General features: G+C 38.0%; 1 protein-coding gene across 1 annotated transcript in view; it reads right to left on the bottom strand.

Moving 5' to 3' along the window:
- Positions 1–7,274: 7,274 nt before the first annotated feature.
- The window catches only part of LOC103257057 (zinc finger protein 658B-like), a 17,565-nt gene continuing 2,744 nt past the window's right edge, over positions 7,275–22,095 (bottom strand). Inside the window, 8 exon segments of the mRNA XM_008054789.1 lie at positions 7,275–8,039; positions 8,041–8,125; positions 8,465–9,169; positions 9,254–9,770; positions 10,107–10,835; positions 15,251–15,346; positions 15,603–15,729; positions 20,565–20,623. Of these exon segments, the coding sequence (XP_008052980.1) occupies positions 7,968–8,039; positions 8,041–8,125; positions 8,465–9,169; positions 9,254–9,770; positions 10,107–10,835; positions 15,251–15,346; positions 15,603–15,729; positions 20,565–20,579 (2,346 nt within the window). The 5' untranslated portion in view covers positions 20,580–20,623 and the 3' untranslated portion in view covers positions 7,275–7,967.

The following is a 22,095-nucleotide window of genomic DNA, read 5'->3' as shown; positions in this document are numbered from 1 at the left end:
AACCACATGATTATCTCGTGAGATGCAGTAAAAGCATTCAACAAAATCTAGCATCACTTCTTGATAAAAACCCTTGAGTTCTAGAGATAGAAGGAACATTCCTCAAAACAGTAAGAGCCATCTGTAGTAAACCTTCAACCAACATTTTGATCGATGGGCAGAAGCTGAAAGCATTCTCCCTAAGAACTGAAATAAGAGGAAGATGTCCACACTCACCTCTCCTATTCAACATTGTGCTGGAATGCTAGATAGGGCAACCAGACCCAAGAAGAAAATCAGGGGTATCCAAAGAAGCTATTCTTCTTTGCAGATGATATAATTTTATACCTAGAAAACCCTAGGGAGTCTGTCAAAAGCCTCCTTCCACTGATAAGTGAATTTAGTAAAGTCTGTGGTCACAAAATCAACATGCAAAAGACAGTTGCATTTTTATCCACCAGCAACAAGCAGGCAGAGAACAAAATAAATAGCACAATTCTAATCACAATTGTTACACACACAAAAATGAAATACCTTGGCATCCACTTCACCAGAAAAGTGAAAGACCTTTACAACTAGAATTACAAAATGCTGCTCAAATAAATCAAGGATGACATAAACAAATGGAAAGCATCCAAGGCTCATGGATTGGAATAATCAGTATTGTCAAGATGTCTGTTCTACCCAAAGCAATCTATAAAGTCTATGGAATACCCATCTAATTACCGACATCATTTTTCACGGAACTGGAAATGACAAAACAGAAATACATATGGAAATTAAAAAGGCATGAATAGCCAAAAAAATCCTCAGCCAAAAAGACAGAGAGGGAGGTGTCACACTTCCAGATTTTACACTGTATTCCAAGGCTACAGTAACCAAGACAGTTGTATTGGTAAAGCAATAGGCACATAGACCAATGGAACAGGACAGAGATTCTGGAAGTAAAAACATGGTTTCTCAAGCAACTCATCTTTGACAAAGCCTCAATAACAATCATTGGGGAAAGGAGACCATATTTAGCAAATGGTGCTGGAAAACCTGGTTAACCACATACAGAAGAATTAAGTTGTGCCCCTACCTGTCACCATATACAAAAATCAACTCAAAATGGATTGAAGACCTAAGCATAAAACCTCAATCTATAAGAATCCTAAAAGAGAACATAGGAAACACCCTTATATGCATCAGAGTAAGAAATGAATTCTTGAACAAGTACCCAAAAGCAAATATCATAAAAGTTAAGATAGGCAATGGGGACGTCACAAACTAAAATGCTTTTGTACAGCAAAAGGAACCATTAAGAGAGTAAAGGGACAACCTATAGAAGTGAAAAAAATATTTGCAAATTATGTATCTGACAAAGGCCTAACATCCAGGATCCAAGAGGAACTCAAAATGAAAGGAAAAAAAAAAACCACCCCATTAAAGAGTGGGCAAACGACATGAACAGAAACTCCTCAAAAAATGACAGACAAACAGCCAACAAACACATGGAGAAATGATCAGCCTCACTAATCATCAAAGAAATGCAAATCAAAATTACAATGAGATATCACCTAACTCTGGTAAGGGTGTCTATTATTAATAAGTCAAAAAACAACAGTTGCTGGCATGGCTGCAAAGAAAATGGAATGGTTCTACACTGTTGGTGGAATGCAAGCTAGTTTAACCTCTTTGGAAAACAGTGTGGCAATTCCTAAAAGAACCAAAAATTCCATATGATCCAACAATCCTTCTCCTGGGAATGTACTCGGAGGAACAAAAATCACTACTAAAAAAACCTGCACATGCATATTCATTGCTGCACTATTCACAAAAGCAAACACATGGAACCAGCCCTGCTGCCCATAAGAAGTGAACTGGATAAAGAAAATATGGAACATATACACAATAGAGTATTATGCAGTCATAAAGAACATAACCATGGACTTCATAGCAACTTGGGTGGAGTTAGAGACCATCGTACCAGGTGATCTATCCCAGAAACAAAGAACTGAATACCATATGTTCTCACTTATAAGTGGATCCTGAACGCTAGTCACATGAGCACAAGGGTGTTATTGGCAGTCATAGGGCACTGCTGGGGAGGTAGGGAGGAGGGTGGAGGGTATGTGACAACTCAAAGGGTACGTGGTGCACTACCAGGGGGAGTGAGGGCCAGTTAGAAGCCCAAATTTCACCTGCATGGAGCCTACTCATGTAGTTAATCCTCACTTGTACCACACAAATATATAATAAAAAATAAATTTAAAAAAATGAAGATTGATGGTTTTGTTGTTAAATACAGTAATCAAAATTTGGAGGGGGTGGTTGGGGGAATGTGAGGGTGAACTCTGCCATGAAAGTTAAGTCCAGCAGATCTGGAATCCATCTTAGATAAAATATCTGTATATCACTAGCCACTGGTTAAGGAATAAAACATAGTGACTAGTAGAGGTGCTTTGTAGCCATGAGTCCAAGATGTTTGGGAGCAAGTTTTAATAGCTTGTCAGCAGTGTTTATTGAGGGTTATAATGCTTTCTCTGTAGACTTCTTACCTGATAGTGAAATTATATCTAAACAAGACTTACACAAGAAAAGTGGAGCTCATGCCAGGTGTTTATCCAGACTCCTTACTGAAAGGCAGCCTTTGGTTGTGATGTAGACATTTACTTTAATGGTGCCACTGTATTGTACCCTTTTTTAAAATCAGTTGTAGATATTTACACAATGTCATTTTGACCTTTGTGAGCCTTCCTGACTCCTGTTTAATTGCCACTGTTAGCTCCAGATTTTCTTAAAAATGGCAAATTCTGTAGTTTTAGGCCTTGTGGCCAGTTCTCAGGGTATATCCTGTTTCTCTTTCTCATGAGTTACCTGTCTATAAGGAATTATAATCCAGTTCAGTTATTTTTTCATATTCAGTTTATTCAGTGCTCTCTTTTGTTCCTTCCCTTATCTGAGTTAGTAGCGTTCTTAGTGTGCTTGTGGTTTCTGATCTATTTCTCTTGGGTTCATCAGCACACTGATCTGTAATAATCTCCTCCAGTTTTTAGTCTAACAATAGGTGCTTATTTTAACAGGGAAATGATTATATTCTACCTGTTTGGTTATTTTCTTCTATCAGAAACTATGTGCCTCTGCTTTGAGAACATCATGCTGTTGATCAACAGAAATCTTTTCCACATGTACTCCAAGGTATATCGTTCTCTCCTATAGAAATGTTGCTTTTGTTAAGTTTTCTATTAAACTTTCATCTACACTTATGTCAGGCAATGATATACATAGTATGTGTGTAATACCATATGCTCATGTATTCGCTCATGTATTCTTTTTTTATATTAAAGATGTGGGGTACAATTCAGGATTAGGTATACAAGTGGTCATCATATAAGTAAGGTTTGGGCCTCCCTTTGGCCCCCACTTTCCCCAGTTTGAGATCAGGTGCCCTTGTTGATGTTGGCCCACCCCCACCCCGGCAGTATCCCGCTATATTATAATCTCTTTCTTATATTATTATGGTAAATGTTCAGGGTCCACTTATGAGTGAGAACATGTGGTAATCAGTTCTTTGTTTCTGTGATAAATCATTGAGTGTGATAGACTCTAAAACCATCCTTGTTGCTGCGAAGTTCAAATGTTTGTCCTTCTTTATGGCTGTGTAATTTTCCATTGTGTGTATGTACAATTTTTTTTAGCCGATTCACTTTTGATGGGCAGCATGGTTGGTTTCATGTTTTTACTATTGCGAGCAGTGCTGCAATAAACATGTGTGGGCAGGTATCTTTTTTGTAGAATGATTTGAGTCCCTTCAGGTATATTTTCAAAGGGGGATTTCTGGGTCATATGGAAGGTCAATTATTAGTTCTTTCAGAAATTGCCACACTGTTTTTCAAAGAAGTTCCACCAGTTTGCATTCCTACCAGCAGTGTAGAAGCATTGCTTTTTCCCCACATCACTGCCAGCATCTGTTGTTCCTTGTTTTATTAATGATGACCATTCTTACTGGAGTTTGATGATATCTCAATGTGATTTTGATTTGCATTTCTCTGATGATTAGTGAGGCTGAGCACTTTTTCAAGTGTCTGATGCCTACCTGTATATCTTCTTTTGAGAAGTGTCTATTTATGTCTTTTGTCCACTTTTTAATGGTGCTGTTTGTCCATATATTCTTGATTCACTAATAAGTCTCTTACATCTCTACAATTTTTCCATACTTTAGCTATTAAGCTATTATCTAAGAGTGGCCATTTTCTATGTTTATTTCATAATGATTGTCAACTCCCTATGCCTGTATGATGCCTAAATTTAACTTATTTTCTAATGCTAACACATATTTTCTTTAAATCTGTTATTAGCATCATATATTTTGCCAACACTTAAAAAAATCTCTGGACAAGATTTAGGCATCTTGCTTTCAAGTCTGACTTATTTCTCTTATCATAAATTTCTTAGTGATCATAGCTGATCATTCTTTTTTCCTGATGTTATTATTTTAGTTATTTAATCCCCAGTGTGGATTGGTTCATGAAATACAGACAAACTTTATTTCTCTTCTTTTATTATTCAAAGTCCAAAGAGCATTACTCCAGGGATTAAGAAGCATAGAATTATGCACCACTCTCATGGAGATATGCTCAGATAAATAAAAGCTACATAAAATGAATCCTGGGGGGGCAAAGACAAGGACAGTGATTCATTCCTAATACAGTGAACACCAAATACACACACACACACACACACACACACACACACACACACACACACACACAACTGAATCAGCTTGAGGCTATTTCTGAATTCTGAGTGTTATAATTGTTAAACTATCCACATTCACACTGTTGCCAATGTTAAAATCAGAAACATAAAAGAAATTACAATCTTATTTTATGGACAGTTGGATAGACTAATCATTTATAAAAGAAATATTTACCACATAGCAGGAATGGTGCTTGCTACACAAATCCCTTTTGAGAGCTAACACAGGAGAAGATTTTTCCGGTTGGCAAGTCCACATCAATAGGTAGGGCCAAACAGTGGCAGAAAAGCAAGCTGAGTGGTTATTTTTGGGAGTTCACAAGAGGGAGGAATGATGAAGGAGCTAGTCCGGGACTAACAAATAGCCCAGGTAGTTTTTAACTTCTTTAGGCACTTATATCTGGCTCTTAATACCAGTTTCTAGATGTCCTTTACTGGACCAAACTGCCATTACCAGAGGCTTTAATTTGATGGAATCCCTAATTTCAGTGCCTGGTAGCCTATGAAAATGGATCTGCTAAGGAAATGTCCACAGTCTATGGTTATGCATACTTATCTTCAAGAAGCTCCAACCTAGAATGTTACATTTCCCCCAAGGAGCCAGCAGTTAGATACTGGGTTATCACCAACCTAGTACTATCAGTAAGGCACATAATGGGCAAAATAGGCTTTTGTGCACTTACCCACTGTTTGCAACACCATTTCTGGAAAAAGTAGAGAATTCCAAACAGTCAATTAATGTCATATCATACAATCCATTTCTAAACTGGCGACAGCTTGTATAAGCTTCCCATTGCATATACAGCAATTTGTCATATGAATAAGATGATAAATAGAGAGAAGTAACTTTAGTCAAAAAATTCTAGCAAATACCATCTCAATTAGGTAATCAAGGTTAGTATCAGTGACCATTCATTCTGACAACAGCACATACACCATACTCTTAACAGGGTGAGAATGACATTTACTGCTGTATAATCTTTCTGCTAAGAACTTATTGACATTAGACTTCTTAAAAAAATGTATTAGACAAATCACAACTGAGAGATATTCTTCAAAATACTTGACAAGAACTCCTCAACTTATTAAGATAATCAAAAACATGGGAGATCAGAGAAATCACCACACACCAGTGGAGGTTAAGGAGACATGACAGATAAATTCAATATGGTATCCTGAATGAAACTGTAGGGGTGCAAAGGGTGTAGAGTTGCTTTTCAGCTCTCACTTCCCTTTCAGCACTGAGTAATAAGATCAAGTTGCATCAAGGTGTCAGTGATGAAGAAGGAGAAAAGAGATTCCATAGCTGCTGGCAACTTTTGGCTAAGAGCAACAATCCAGTCTATCATGTGTCAGCCATAATGGTATGATTCAACCCTCATCCAACGATGGCCTCTTACTTCTGGCTTTTGTCTTTGGCCGTGATGTCACTAAACTAACTGATAACAACTTAGTGTCAAACAAATACCTAATTTCCAATTAATGCTAATGATACAATTTTTCCTATCATTATCCCTTCATACAATATAAGGGATAGGGACTTGATAAATTTTTCTCAGGGATTCAACTGATTTACTGTCCTCATGCTGAACCTATCAGATCAATTTCAGGGTTGAAATTTTTAGTGACTCAGGTTTTAAATGTGACTGTTTATTCTCTTCTCTGTACTGAGGAAACCATGTAGACTAAAATGATGCCAGCTTCACCAAGTGTTTTCTTGACTAAGACTGTACTAACTTTTGCTTTACCAAAAGTGAGTCTGCATTCTAGTATGAGTGCTGTGCTCTTGTCATGAAGTAACCTTTTCATTCCAACTCCAAAACCTGCTGTCTTAGATTGGGCAGGAACACCAGTAACTTGGAAAGCACAGTGCAAGCAGGCATCATGATACTGGAAAACAAGATCCTAGGCAAGATCCTGAGGCAGTACACATTCAAGGGCTTGAGGAGATGACTTGTTTTATAAACATTCAGTGCAAAATGAATCACTAGAGCAGGATAAACTTAATGTCCTCTATACCCTTCCCCCCCAAAGCATGCAAGAATCAATATCACTATCACCACATTCAGTACACACACACACACACACACACACACAGAAGAATGCTTGGGAAATCTCAGGGATATCAAAGGTCCTACAAAAACAGGGCAAGACATATTCAGACATAACAGGCAGACCAAAATCTAGCAGCAAGTTGAAGGAAACTAAAAGAGGGCACAGTTGCCCAGAAAAGTAAGTAGACATGCCAAGAGCAGGTTTGGCTCCCACTCAAATTCACCAGTAATAAGTCATGTTTACAGACTCATACAGACTTTCACATCACTCAGTGACTTTTCATAAATACTTATTGGTGCTATCCATAGAATTTAAGCTATTCCTCTATTTAAAAAACTTCACATTCTACAGTGAGTTTGTCTATAGGCATTTTCTTATGTTTTTTATAAAATTTTTGATACTACATACAAACAGAAGTTTTTGTTGGTGAAGATTTTATTTTCTTCAATTCTGAAACTGACACAATTCCTCAGGAAAGAAATTGCTAAAAACAAATTCAATATTTGATAAAAATTATTTATTCAAAATATAAAATTTTATCCTAATTATTTGAATGTTTAATACAATTAATTTTGTTGTGAAGGCTTTTGTGTTTTTCCCTGAAATGTCTCTGACTTTAAGGAAGGCTTCTGATTATTCAGGATGTTGACAATTTTCTTCTTCATGTGAAGTCTCTGATATACAGTAAAACTGAATTATTACACTTCTTCTGAAATGTATTATGGTAATAGGATTTCATCCTAGTCTAATAGAGAGACAACAAAACAATGCATTTAACTAATAGGTCAAATCTGAGAACTCAGTGGAAAACAAACTTAATTCTTGCTTGAAAAACAAGCAACTGATGAAGATGTGGAAGCAGAGAATTATAATCCAAACAGTTATTCAGACTCTAGCTTCTTTTAACCTTGTGCTCCACTACATTCAACACACAAAAGCCAACTTGCTGTGGAAATCATCTCAATCCCAGCTTACCATGGACCAGGAAGACTGTAAGATGTTTAGGGGCCAGGACTAAATGTAATATTTATCATTAGCATCATATTCTTTGGTCAGCCCACCTGGTGAATGAGATTGGGATTTTCAACAAGCTACGAGCCTAGTGGAAATGGAAAATGTTAAGGAAAACAATTTTCCAGTCTACATGACAAGAGTTTCTCCGCTGTGTGGTATAAAATAAGGTATGAGTTAATTCAGGATTTCTCAAATTCATGATGTGTTAGGGTTTTCTCTCTGATATGCATTCTAGTACGCATTGTTCGTAAGAGCTGCCTTATGAAAAAAAATTTTCCCACGTTCACCACATTCATGGGGTTTCTCCCCTGTGTGAATTCTCTGGTGTACTCTGAGACTTGAAAAGTGGGCAAAACCTTTCCCACATTCATTACACTCATAGGATTTCTCCGGTGTGAGTCCTCTGGTCAGCACTAATGTCTGACATCTGGGAGAACATTTTCCCACATTCATAAATTCATAGGGTTTCTGCCCTGTGAGAGTTCTCTGGTGTGCACTAAGGTGTGACTTCCGGGAAAAAGTTTGCCCATATTCATTACGACCATAGGATTTCACACCTGTGTGAATTCTCTGATGCATTCTAAGGGATGAGTTAATGGCAAATGGTTTCCCACGTATATTACATTCTTAGGATTTCTCTGCTGTGTGAACTCCCTGATGTGCACAAACATATGACTTTCTGGAGTATGTTTTTCCACATTCATTACATTCATAGGGTTTCTCCCCTGTGTGAGTCCTCTGGTGTGTACTAAGGTGTGACTTCCGGGCGAAAGTTTTCCCACATTCATCACATCCATAGGATTTCACACCTGTGTGAATTCTCTGATGCACTTTAAGGGATGAGTTAAGGGCAAATGGTTTCCCACATATATTACATTCATAGGGTTTCTCCCCTGTGTGAGTCCTCTGGTGTGCACTAAGGTTTGCCTTCTGGGAGAAAGTTTTCTCACATGCATTACATTTATAGGGTTTCTCCCCTGTGTGAGTCCTCTGGTGTACCCTAAGTTGTGACTTCTGGTAGAAAGTTTTCCCACATTCATTACAACCATAGGATTTCATACCTGTGTGCATTCTCTGATGCATTCTAAGGGATGAGTCAAAGGCAAATGATTTTCCACAAATATTACATTCATAGGGTTTCTCCCCTGTGTGAACTCTCTGATGTGCACTAACATATGACTTACCAGAGAAAGTTTTCCCACATTCATTACATTCATAGGGTTTCTCCCCTGTGTGAGTCCTCTGGTGTGTACTAAGGTGTGACTTCTGGGAAAAAGTTTTCCCACATTTATTACATTCATAAGGATTCTGTCCTGTGTGAGTCCTTTGGTGTGTACTAAGGTGTGACTTCTGGGAGAAAGTTTTCCCACATTCATTACAACTATACGATTTCACACCTGTGTGAATTCTCTGATGCACTCTAAGGGATGTGTTAAGGGCAAATGGTTTCCCACATATATTACACTCATAGGGTTTCTCCCTTGTGTGAACTCTCTGATGTGCACTAACATGTGACTTCTCAGTGAAAGTTTTTCCACATTCATTACATTCATAGGGTTTCTCCCCTGTGTGAATTTTCTGATGTGCTCTAAGCACTGAATTACGGGTAAAAGTTTTCTCACATTCATTACACTCATAAGGTTTCTCCCCTGTGTGAATCCTCTGATGTACTCTGAGGGCTGTATTATGGGTAAAAGTTTTCTCACAGTCACTACATTCATAGGGCTTACCTGTGTGAATTCTCCGATGTGCTATTAGACCTGAACTGAAGGTAAAAGATCGCCCACATTCATTACAGTCATAGGGTTTCTCACCTGTATGAATTCTTTGATGTGCTTTGAGAACAGAAATACAAGCAAAAGACCTTCCACATTCTTTACATTCATAAGGTTTCTCCCTTGTGTGAATTCTCTGATGTGCTCTGAGGGCTGAATTATGGGCAAAAGTTTTCTCACAGTCAGCACATACATAGGGTTTCTCACCTGTGTGAATTCTCTGATGTGCTCTTAGACCTGAACTGAAGGTAAAAGATCGCCCACATTCATTACAGTCATAGGGTTTCTCACCTGTATGAATTCTTTGATGTGCTTTGAGAACAGAAATATGAGCAAAAGACCTTCCACATTCTTTACATTCATAAGGTTTCTCCCTTGTGTGAATTCTCTGATGTGCTCTGAGGGCTGAATCTTGGGCAAAAGTTTTCTCACAGTCAGCACATACATAGGGTTTCTCACCTGTGTGAATTCTCTGATGTACTTTTAGGGCTGAATTACAGGTAAAAGATTTTCCACATTCAGTACATTCATAGGGTTTCTCACCTGTGTGAATTCTCTGATGTGTTTTTAGGGCTGAATTACAGGTAAAAGATTTTCCACATTCAGTACAATCATAGGGTTTCTCTCCTGTGTGGATTCTCTGATGTGCACTGAGGTGTGTCTTGTGAGAGAAAGTTTTCTCACATTCAATACATTCATAGGGTTTATCACCTGTGTGAATTCTCTGATGTGCTCTGAGATGTGATGATGTGAAGAAAGTTTTCCCACACTCAATACATTCATAAGGTTTCTCCTCAATGGGAATTCTCCAATGTTCTTTGAGACATGCCATCTTGAAGAATGTTTTCCCACATTCACTGCCTTCACAGAGATTCATCTTTGTTTCTGTTTTCTGATGTCCTACAAGGGGTGACCTGTAAGATTTCCCACAGTCATTGTTACCATAAGTTTTGTCCTTTGTGTGAATTCTAACATGTTCACTAAGGTTTGACTTCTGACAGAAAGGTTTCCCATATTCATTACATTCATAAAGTCTGAATCCCACATAAGCTCCAGAATGCTGAATAGAGTGTGAACTTGTACAAGAGGATTTCCCACATTCTTCATATTGAAGTTTCTCCCCTGAATGAGTCCTCTGATACTGAATGAGGTATGCTTTCTGTTCTTCTTTACTCAATGTTTTATCATTGTCATCAATGAATATTACTTGACACAGAGACTTCTTTTGTTTTTCCTGAATCTCTTGTATGTTGTCATCAATTTTATAATATCCTAAAATGAAAAAAATTAAAAATATATTATAAATCTTACACTTTTCATGGAGAGGGACTTGTACCCATGTTTTGTTATGTATTTTATTCTATTTTTTTCTGGTCATGTTTCCAAAGACAAGAATGCACACAAATACTCTTTCTTGTTCCTCATCCATAATGTTTAAAGAAATAGGTATTATTTTCACCCAAAATGGAATAGGCCCTTTCCTCCCAGATCTTCCTTCTTACAATTAAAAATCCTTGCAAGAAAAAAAACATGAACAAACACACAAAGACTCTACAAAATAGAAAAATGTGAACCTCAGGACTTAAGAAATGACACAGCAGAGGATTCTAAAGTTTTTCTTTCTGCTTCCCATATATCCTAAACAGAGTGCTGAAGAAACCTACAAACTGGAGCCAGCAACAAAAAGAACTCCAAAAAAACAGGCTGTTTCTTCTAGCCAAAAGTAATTTTACAGAACCAAAAACATGTTTGACATCATCCACATACTCACGCCAAACAAAAAAGGAATGCTTCTGTGGTTCCATGAAGGCTGACCAAGAAGCTAACCTTCCACTACAACGGAAACAGATGATCTGTGTACTCCTGTAATATTTCCCTCCATGAGCCAAATGGGGAGCTCATAGGAAAGATCATAAAGGATCCTGAGAAAGTTACAGTTTTGATATGCTGGAAGATGTAACAGGAGCTGCTGCCAAAATTCTGCCTATAAATATATTATTATCAGCCAAGTTTAGTAGCTTAGCCTATAATCCCAGCACTTTGGGAGGCCGAGGCAAGTGGATTGCCTGAGCCCGCGGGTTCGAGACTAGCCCAGGCAACTTGGTGAGACCTCATTCTACAATAAATAAAAAATTAGTTGGGCATGGTAGCACCTGTAGTTTCGGCTACTTGGAAAGCTAAGGTGGAAGGATTGCCAGAGCCTAGTAGGTCAACACTGGGGTGGCCTGGATGACTGACTGATGCTCCAACTCAAAAAAAAAAAAAAAGAAATATATTTTTATGTAATTTATGGAACAAATATATTATCTGCAAGGGCAAGAACAATAAATCTGCTGTTTTAGGGCACTAGCAGGCACTCATAGCAGCTAGATGAAGAAAAGCAGCACAGAAACATGAGAAGAGGCAGGAATACCTGGTAGGCCTAACTATAGGGAGAAGAGATAAAGTAGCACTTGTGATAACCACATCTTCAAACTCAAGGACACAGTGCTTTCAACAACAGTTAAACTCACATTTTATCAAATGCACATGGAACGTACAGCAAAATAGAATGCATTCTTCACTGTTAGACAAATCTTCACAAATACAGAAGAACAGAAATCATACAAAAGACATTCTTGAGCTACAGAGAAGCTATACTAGAAATTAATAAACATTTTTTTACTTGGAGATATACAAAATATTTATAAATGATATTCTTCTAATAAGATATTTTGAAGTGTATGAAAACAACACAAAAATACAGAAATTCCTGAATGTAACTAAAGCAGTGCTCAGACATAAATTTGTGGTTTAAAATTTTTATATTTGAAAAGAAAGATCTGCAGATACTTAAGTTCCCACTTTAAGAAACTAGACAAAGAGAGACAATTAAATCTAAAGAAAGTAATGGAAGAAAAACAGAAAGTATTAAATAATAAAACTGAAAATAGAAAACAGCATGGAAGCCGGGCTCGGTGGCTCAGCCTGTAATCCCGCACCTTTGGGAGGCTGAGGTGAGTGGATTGCCTGAGCCTGCGGGTTCGAGACCCGCCTGGGCAGCGAGACCTCATCTCTACAATAAATCAAAAAAAATCAGCGGGGCGTGGTGGTGCATGCCTGTAATTCCGGCTACTCGGAAGGCTGAGGCGGAAGGATCGCCGGAGCCCAGCAGGTCGAGGCAGCGGTGGCCGGGAGCGGCCACTGCACTCCAGTCTGGGCGACAGAGTGAGACTCCGTCTCAAAAAAAAAAAAAAAAAAGAAAACAGCATGGAAAATCAAACCAAAGCTTATTTTAAAAGATTTTTTTCAATGATAAGCAGAAAAGAAAATAAGTCACAAATTATCAACATCAGAAATGCAAGAGGGGAAATTATTGACACACCAGACATTCAACAGATAATAAAACAACACGGGTGACTATAACAAATTAAGGTGGCGTAAAGAACAAATATTTATTTTTCTCAGTTCTAGAGGCTGGAAGTCTCAGAATAGGGTGCCAACACAGTTGCATTCTTGTGAGTGACCTCTTTGGGTTATAGACTATTCTTGTAATAGCCTCACATGCTGGAAAGTAAGGTAGCTAGCTGTGGTATCTTCTTGTGAGATCTATCTTTTTTTTTAACCAAAAAAGCAAATAACTGTATTTGAACACTCTAGAAAGAGGTGGTAGGAGAATATGGACTGTAAGCAGAGGGCGTTTTTTGGATTCTTAGATCTTTATTCCTTTGTTTTAGAAAACTGATATCATATTATTTGGTTCAGTAATTCAAATCCTCAAATGTTTTCTTTTACCTGTGATCTCAGGCTAGACTTTAATCCACTTATTATCTGAATTCAAACCTGAATGATAACAGAACATGAAATCTAAATTATTTTACTTTTATTGACTGAAAACTTTACCATTCCTTTTTAACAATTTTTATAAGTTTTCTATTTAGAGACAGCTTATTTAGCCAGTCAATATGCTCTAATCATTTACATATAGTGATTGGGAGGTACGCTTCATCTAAATTATGTCAATCTTTATGTAATGCCATTTGTTAACATGGCTCACAACAAAAACTTTCAGTAAGTGTACATCACTTCTAATAATTAAGATAATTTTACTTTTTCTTCTAGGAATTATATTGAAAACTATAACTTTTTAAAATTTCTGGAAGCATTTATTAGTATAGACAAAGGCTAAGATGCATATGAAAAGATGTTTCACATCATTAGTGACAAAGAAACTGTTATGGACTGTGTCCCATCCCCAAATCCATATGTTGAAGAACTAATCTCCAGTAATACTGTATTTGGAGACAAGGCCTGTAGGAGGTAATCCAGGTTAAAAGGAGGGTATAAGGATGAAGCATTTATCCAGTAGCAAAGAAGTCCTTGCAAGAAAGGGAAAAAACACCAGAGTGCTCTCTCTCTCCCCCAGTGGGTATGCACAGGGGAAAGGTCAGGTGAGAATACAGCAAGAAAGGTGGCTTTCTGCAAGCCAGGAAAGAGAGGCCTCACCAGAAACCAACTTACTAGCATCCTGATCTTGGACTTTCAGCCTCCAGAACTGAAAGAATTTCTGTTGTTTAATCCACTCAGTCTGTGGTATTTTATTATTACAGGCCTAGCTGCCTAATAAAGAAAAAGAAATCAAAATCACAAGGAAATGCCACTTCACATTCACCAGGATGGCTGAAATCAAACAAATGTTGGTAAGAATATGGAAAAATCAGAATCCCTATGGGCTGTTGTTAGGAATGGAAAATAATGATGTCATTTAGGAAAACAGCCTGGCAGTTCCTTAATCAGATGAACGGAGGTACCACATGACCCAGAATTTCTTGCCTAGGCATAAAAACATATGTCCATGCAAAAACTTGTAAGTGAATGTTTATATCAGCATTATCCATAATAGCCAAAAGAGGTACTCCAAGTATCTACTCACTGATGAATGGAAACACAGGCAGTATATCCAAACAATGAAATAGTATCTGGCCATAAAAAGGATGAAACACTGATATATGATATAACATGAACCTTTTAACATTAAGTTAAGCAAAGAAGCCAATCACCAATGATCACATATTAAATGATTCCATTTATAAAAAAATGTCCAGAATGGGCAGATCTGTAGAGACACAAGTAGATTAATGTCTACTTAGAGCTGGAGGAGTCAGGGATATAAAAGAGTGACAACTAAAGGGTATAGATTTCTTTTTGAGGTGATGACGTTTGTACATAGAGTCATCTCAGGGAGGATTGGATCTACAACTACTATGAATACCAAACTCTATGGATGCCCAAGTTCTTGATATAAAATGGCACAGCATTTACATATAACCTATCCTCTGGTATATTTTAAATCATCTCCATATTACTTATACTAGCCTCATAAAACAGAGACAGTAGACAATTATATACTATATTGTTTGGGGAATGATGACAAAAAAGTCTGTTCATTTTCAGTAGAGATGCATTTTTAAAAAATAGTTTCAATCTATAATTGCTGGAATCCACGGATGCAGAACCCATGGATACAGAGAGCAGACTGTATCTATAAACACATTAAAAGTCATTGAACTATAGACTTTGAATAAATTGTATGAGATGTGAATTATACCTCAATAAAGCTGTTGCCCCCCCAAAAGAAAAAACAAATTAAGGTGCTCTTCCACTAAGATCTAACTTTCTCAAGGCTCCTTCTGTCAGCACTCACTCACCTGGGTACTTCCGGTTTAGGAATTTGACTTCTAGGGACCATGGTTCTTCTCCTTGCTCCAACATGTGGATAACCTTGGGTTTGGTAATGCAGCACCCTGTAATGAAATAATTGAGGGTATAAATGGACCAGATCCATGAGCACTTGGATGGAAAAAGATGCAGCTATAAAAGCATTAACTGGGAATATTCTTCTGATGTTTTCATAGGGAAGATAATGACAAAAACTGTTTTTCTTTCTGTAAAGGCTTCAATTATGAAGCCTTTCATCTCTATAAAGAATCTATGTGTCTTGACAATTTAAAAAAAAAAACAAACATTCTGCAGAAGGAGTCCCACGGCAGGTTCGCTCACCCACTGCGACAAGGTGGCCGTAATTTTCCAGCATCACGTCCCTGTATAGGCTCCGCTCCCCGGGGCCCATCTGCCGCCACTCCTCCCAGGTGAGCTCCATGGTCACGTCCTCGAATGACACGGATCCCTTCAGCAATATATTTTTTTCAAGGTCTTAGAATTAGGTGACACAGAAAATACCTGAGAACTTTTCCTGTTTACTCTTGAGGGTCAAAAACAGTTGGTTATACAGGCTTATATTGGACCAAATTTCATCTTAAAACTTGTCACTAAGCTAGTTTAAAAGGTTTCTAATTTACCATACCACATCTATATACATTTATGAATTCCAGATATTTTTAGACAGAAAAATTCAATGTAATTAAACCTTGTACAACTCTTCCTACACATTCCCAGGATGATCATATTCTCTAGGAAGTTCATATCCTCCTTGAACATCATCCCTGTAAATACCGGGAGCCAAGGAAGAAAGACATGTGAGCACTAGAGAGATACCTGACCAAACTTGTGTATAAGTAAATATATGAAAATACAGAAATCTAGGGCTCATGATGAATAAGGAACAGCTTACAAAGAAGTTGGAACCAATGAGACCATAGTAAGAAAACACTATGTACACTGAAATAACAGCAATCAACATAAGAATAGGATATAATCACAGAGCAGAAGCAGCAACCATCTGATGATTATTGCTTGAGGTAGCAACCTAGTCTAGCTGTGTGAGAAGCCCCTCTCTCTGTCTTTTTGTTTTATTTTGTTTCTAATTGACACAAAGACAAATCATTCAAATAAGATCTCAGTTATACATGGAATCTAAGACAGTAAAATGCATAGAAGTAAAGAAAGAATAGAATGGTGGTTACCCAAGTCTGGGGGAGAGGGGGAACGGAATAGGAAATGTTGGTCAAAAGATACAAACATTCCATCAGACAAGAAGAACAAGTTTTCAAGATACTGCACAGCATGGTGACTCTAGTTAATAATAATATAATGTATGTTTCAAAATAATCAGCTTTTTGATGGGGCCAAAAACTGACAACTGAGAAACAAAAGGAAAAACGTGTGAGATGTTTGAGTGAGAGATCTGTTCAGGTTGCTACAAAGGGGTGTGTGAGACATAAAGCTGGAACTGCCCTTTAAACCAATATACACGATTTCAGAGCACAGAAGGCAAGTCTAGGATGAAGACAAACACTTAGGAGTCATTAGCACTCTAGCTGGTAACTGAAGTTATTAGAGACAATCAGACAGCTCCTTGAGCACATTGGGATTGAGGAAAAAGTACCAAAACAAAAACACTTGAGGACCACACATATTAAAGAGGCTGGCAGAAGATGTACAGGAAAGAAGTCAGAGAAGAAGGTTTCTGAAAAAACATTAACAGAATCCAGAGGATAAAGTCTTAGAAATTTAAAAAAGGGAAAGTTTCTATATCAAAAGACCTCAAATTCAAGCTAAGTGATGTCAGCAAAAATACTGAAGTTGAGAAAATTCTCTCTTCCATAAAAGTAATGAGAAACTGGCAACAATTACAGAATCAACTTTTTCTGCAAGCTAATCAAAGGCTTCAAGCAATCTATATAAGAATATTTATAACAAATAATGTATACATTATGCCTGTAATCCCAGAGGACTGCCTGACCCCAGGGGTTCGAGAACAGCCCGAGCAACTTGGCAAAACCTCGTCTCACAATAAACCAGAAGATTAGCTAGGTGTGGTGGCACACACTGTAGTTTCAGCTACTAGGAAGGCTAAGATGGAAGGATATTCTGAGCCCAGCAGATTGAGGCTGCAGTAGCCATATCACACCAGCATGGATGACACAGTGAGATTTTAATTGAAAAAAATATTTGAAAATGTTTTTTAAAAAGGCTGCAACAGTAGGAGAACCATAGTTCTGCATCATTTTAACTTGTTCTATTTTCATCCATCTCTCTCCAGTTCTACGTTAGCTTTCAGAACAATCATCTGAGATAAGAGGAAAAACCAGCAGCCTGGCAATCACTGGAGGAAGCAAAAGTGGGTTGGAACTATCAAAGGCCTGTTCCCAGAAAACTGTCATCATTTGAGTTAATATGATGGTTCCTTTGAAGACCTCACTTGCAAGGCTGACTACTGAACTAACTCAAGAGTTTTCACCCAGGATGAAAAACCTGTGCTCCAAGGCATTAGTCAAAAACATTCAAAGGCAATTTTAACTTACCTGCTACCTGGGGTGGTGGATAAAGAGTTGGGATAAGTAATCACCTAATAAAAAGCTTTATTTAAAGGACAAGGTAGAGGATAAAATGTCCATTAAGGTTTTGAAAAACTCTGATATATTCCTGAGAATTGAGAAGCTCACCTATATGCACTGAGCTGAGAATATGCCCAGGACTGTGATATGCTCAGGAAGAACATGAGAAGGCTCTAAGCTGTCACTTCTGAGTGACCTTAAGGTTTGGAGAAAGCAGGAAGTGAAGACTAATAAAGAGTTGTAAATGACCTGGATGACTGCTGGAGAAATGCCACAGCATTCACAAGGCCCCCTGGAAAAGACTGAGACACTTGCTTGGTTTCAGGCACTTAAGGAAATTTCTGCAGTCTTCAGCTGCCACACACAACAAACACAGGCACTACTGAATTAGTTTTAAAAAGTAACTGGAAAGGCCAGGCATAGTGGCTCATGCCTATAATCCCAGCACTTTGGGAGGCGGAGGTAAGAGGATTGTCTGAGCCCAGGGTTTCAAGACCAGTCTGGACAATATAGCAAGACCTTGTTTCTACAATAAATAAAAAAAATAAGCCGGGCATGGAGGCATGTACCGGTGGTGCCAGCTACTTGGAAGGCTGCAGCGGAAGGATCGCCTGAGCCCAGCAGATGGAGACTGCGGTGGCAGTGAACATGCCACCTCACTCCAGCCTGGCTAACAGAATGAGACTCCAACTCAAAAAAAAGTTCACTGGACAACTTTCAACAAAAACCCCTGGGAGGAGAGAAATTCTTCTACAGTTGCCATATTTTATTAAAATGTCCTGTTTTCAACAACAAAAATTACAAAACAAGGCCGGGCACAGTGGCTCAGCCTGTAATCCTAGCACTTTGGGAGACTGAAGTGAGAGAATTGTCTGAGTCTAGGGATTCTTGACCAGCAAGGCAACTTGGCGAGACCTTGTCTCTACAATAAATCACAAAAACTAGGCTGGTGTGCTGGCGTGCATCTGTAGTTAGAGCTTCTTGGAAGGCTGAAGCAGAAGGACTGCTTGAGCCCAGCAGGTCGAGGCTGCAGTGGCCATGAGCATGACACTGCACTCCAGTCTGGGTGGCAAAGAGTGAGACTCCAACATAAAAAAAAAAAAAAAAAAATTGCAAAACAAGAAAAAAAAATGTAAGACCCATATGCGGGAAAAGAGTAATCAACAGAAATTGCTCCTGAAGAAGCAGATATGGACTTAACTAGACAATGACTTTAAATCAGTTATTTTAAATATGGTTAAAGACCTAAAGGAAATCATATCTAAGAACTGAAGTGCAGTATGTCACCAAATAAAGACATAAAGAGGCAGAAATTATAAAAAAGGACCCAACAAAAACACTAAAATTAAAGAGTACAATAACTAAAATGAACAATTCACCAAAAAAGTCCATTCAATAGCGGAGCTGGAAAAAAGAGTGAAGCAACTAAGATAACACGTCCATTAAGACTGTGCAGTGAGAAACAGAAAGAAAAAAGTAATAACAAAAAAATGAACCATAGGACAACATCAAGATTACCAACATATGCATAATGAGAGTACAGGACAGAGAAGGGAGACACAAAAGGTCTAACACAATTTTTGAAGGAACAGTGGATAAGAGGTTCCAAAATCTGAAGGACATGATTAATCTACACACTCCAAAAGCTCAACTACAAGTAAGATATTCTTGGAGAAAGAAATCCACACCTGGATACAATATAATCAAAGTTTTAAAACAGTCAAAGACAGAGATAATCTTGAAAGCAGAAAGGGAGAAGCAACCTATCATATTCAAAGTTGATTTCAAATGAGAAACCATGAAGAACAGAAGGCAATGGGATGACATATTCAAAGTCAGCAGGACAAGAGGAGATGATGAGTCCATGGAGATGGCATCAGGGGAAGGACAGGCCAGTGGAAAGTATCACTCACAGAGAAACATTCCAGGACAGAGTGAGAAGCAGAGGCAAGTGGTGAAGAAAAGTCAAGTGAGGAAAGGATAAGACAATGCCCACCAGATTTGATTGCAATCCAGTAGGGTCAATGGAAGTCAAACACAAGTGGAAAGAAAAACCAAGGCATCACACAAACATGTGAAGTTGAACGCAAAGTGTGGAGACATCTGAAAAAGAACAGAATTTTAAATCATCTGCTAAACAACCTGAATATTATGAATACTCAGAATATTTATGGAGCGTGATTTTTAAAGACATTCAGTTGATTCATTGTAAAAATGTCTCATTTAACCCCGTGTTTGAATTCTTGAGAAGTGAGTAACGAGTGAGTTAGTGCTCAACATGACATTTTTTGCTTCTATAGAGGAAAGAGTAAAGAAAACATTCTATGCTATATAATGAGTTACCAGTAAATCACCTCCTTGTAGAACAACCATTACATCAGGTTGTCTTCATCTTTATACTTCATGAGAAATCAGTTTGCTTTATCTTTCTCATCAATGTAAACTGTTACATAATGTCTGATCCTCTGTCAAAGTAATTAAAACCACAGAAATAAAAGTGGCGCTCAATTTGGTAAATGTGCACCAGCAGAGGACCTGCATCGATCTACCCACATGCCACCTTTGCTCTCTAGTCTTCTGTATTTCTGTATCTTCAATGAATGTGTCTGACCCATCTATCTCTACTTTTTCATATTAAAATAATGATACATAAACCCATACAAAATCCTTAAAAATCCCTTATAAAAATTTGTAAAACAAACTGATTATTAAGAACCAATCTCACCTGAGCCACGTTCATTTTCTGCTGCTCCTGGAAGAGAGTAGAGGCCTGTGAAGGTTCACCTGGAGAGGAGGAAAGAACAAGGGGGTCATGAGACTTGGCCTGCCTTATAGTTCCTTTAGAGGAGTTCTCAATTATGACAATTACAATGGTTTTACTGGTATGTAATCCCAACATTATTGAGACGTGTCTGCATTCACCTGCCTAAAATTCTTATCACACCCAACTGGAGAAAAGTTTTCCCAATGGGGAATGTCACTTTGACTCTTGAAAAGGGACAGAAGGACCACACAAAGGTAGCAACACTTGAATGCATTCATCTCTGATATGAAGTCCACTTAACCTTGCATTTTTCACTGGGTGTGGTAAAAACTGTATTTTGTAAATTTAGTAACAATTTATGTTCCTTGTGACTACCTGACAAAATTGTAAAAATAATACAATAGAAAATTAACTTAACATGTTCAGGTACACAGAGGTGAAACCCTCTATCCTCATTCAACTTAATATCCCCCCAAAAAGCAACTCAGGGGGGATTAGTAAGCAAATTCTTACTGTCTTTACACCCTGAGTTAGAGCTTCCACAGAAAGTTCTAAAATAAAGTTGAAATGTTGTATAAAAGGAATATGTTTTTCAACATTTTGCTCAATAATGGTTGTTGATTCTTAAAAAAGACCTTTTGATAAGATGCTTATGACATTCACCTGTGTGTGAACAGCACCGTGCTTAGTTCCTGGGTCTGCCCAGACCTTTTGATAAGATGCTTATGACATTCACCTGTGTGTGAACAGCACCTTGCTTAGTTCCTGGGTCTGCCCTGGGTGACTTTACACAAGTCATTAATTTCAGGCCCCAAAAGAGGAGGAACCCAAAAAGCCCCAGAATTTATCTAAAAAATTGTGTACTTATTCTTACATGTTCAAACTTTAGTCACCCTCAAAGCACTCTTCGTGTGATGCAAGAAACCTATCGAGACACTTTTTCCACTGCTCAAAACAGTTTCTAGACTCATCATTTTGGTGCCTTTTAGTGCTTCTGCTGTTTTTTGTTTCACCTCTTCCACACCCAAAAGATGTTTCCCTTTGAAGACTTGTTCCCAGAGAAACAGAAAAAAGTTGCTCTGGGTGAGATCAGGTGAATAGAGAGGTTGGGGTATGGAGGTCAGGACATTTTTGGTCGAAAACTGATGAATACTCAGGACGGTGTGGGCAAGTGCACTCATAAGACACCATAATGAAATGGACAAATGTGTTGAGATAAAAAAAAAAATTATAATAACTGACGCCAAACACAGCCTCTCACAACAATGATAGCTGGTACACTGATGTTGGTTGGTTCCTAGAACACTTACCTAGTGGGAAAAGCCAGTAGTACTAAAAGGGGTCTGCCCTCCAAAAGATAACTGATGTTTTTTGGGGGGTTCTCCCTCATATTTTGGGGTTTCCAGCATAGAAAACTCCCTCCCTCTGGTATCATTTTGTTATTATCTATGTTCAAGAAAGAAGGAGTGTCAGCATAACTCTAAATGCCACA

This window comes from Carlito syrichta, unplaced genomic scaffold, assembly GCF_000164805.1.
Source record: "Carlito syrichta isolate Samal-C Ts95f unplaced genomic scaffold, Tarsius_syrichta-2.0.1 Scaffold301444, whole genome shotgun sequence".
In the NCBI taxonomy this organism is placed as follows: domain Eukaryota; kingdom Metazoa; phylum Chordata; class Mammalia; order Primates; family Tarsiidae; genus Carlito; species Carlito syrichta.
The sequence above is the reverse complement of the archived record's forward strand: the minus strand, read 5'-3'. Positions and strand labels throughout refer to the sequence as shown.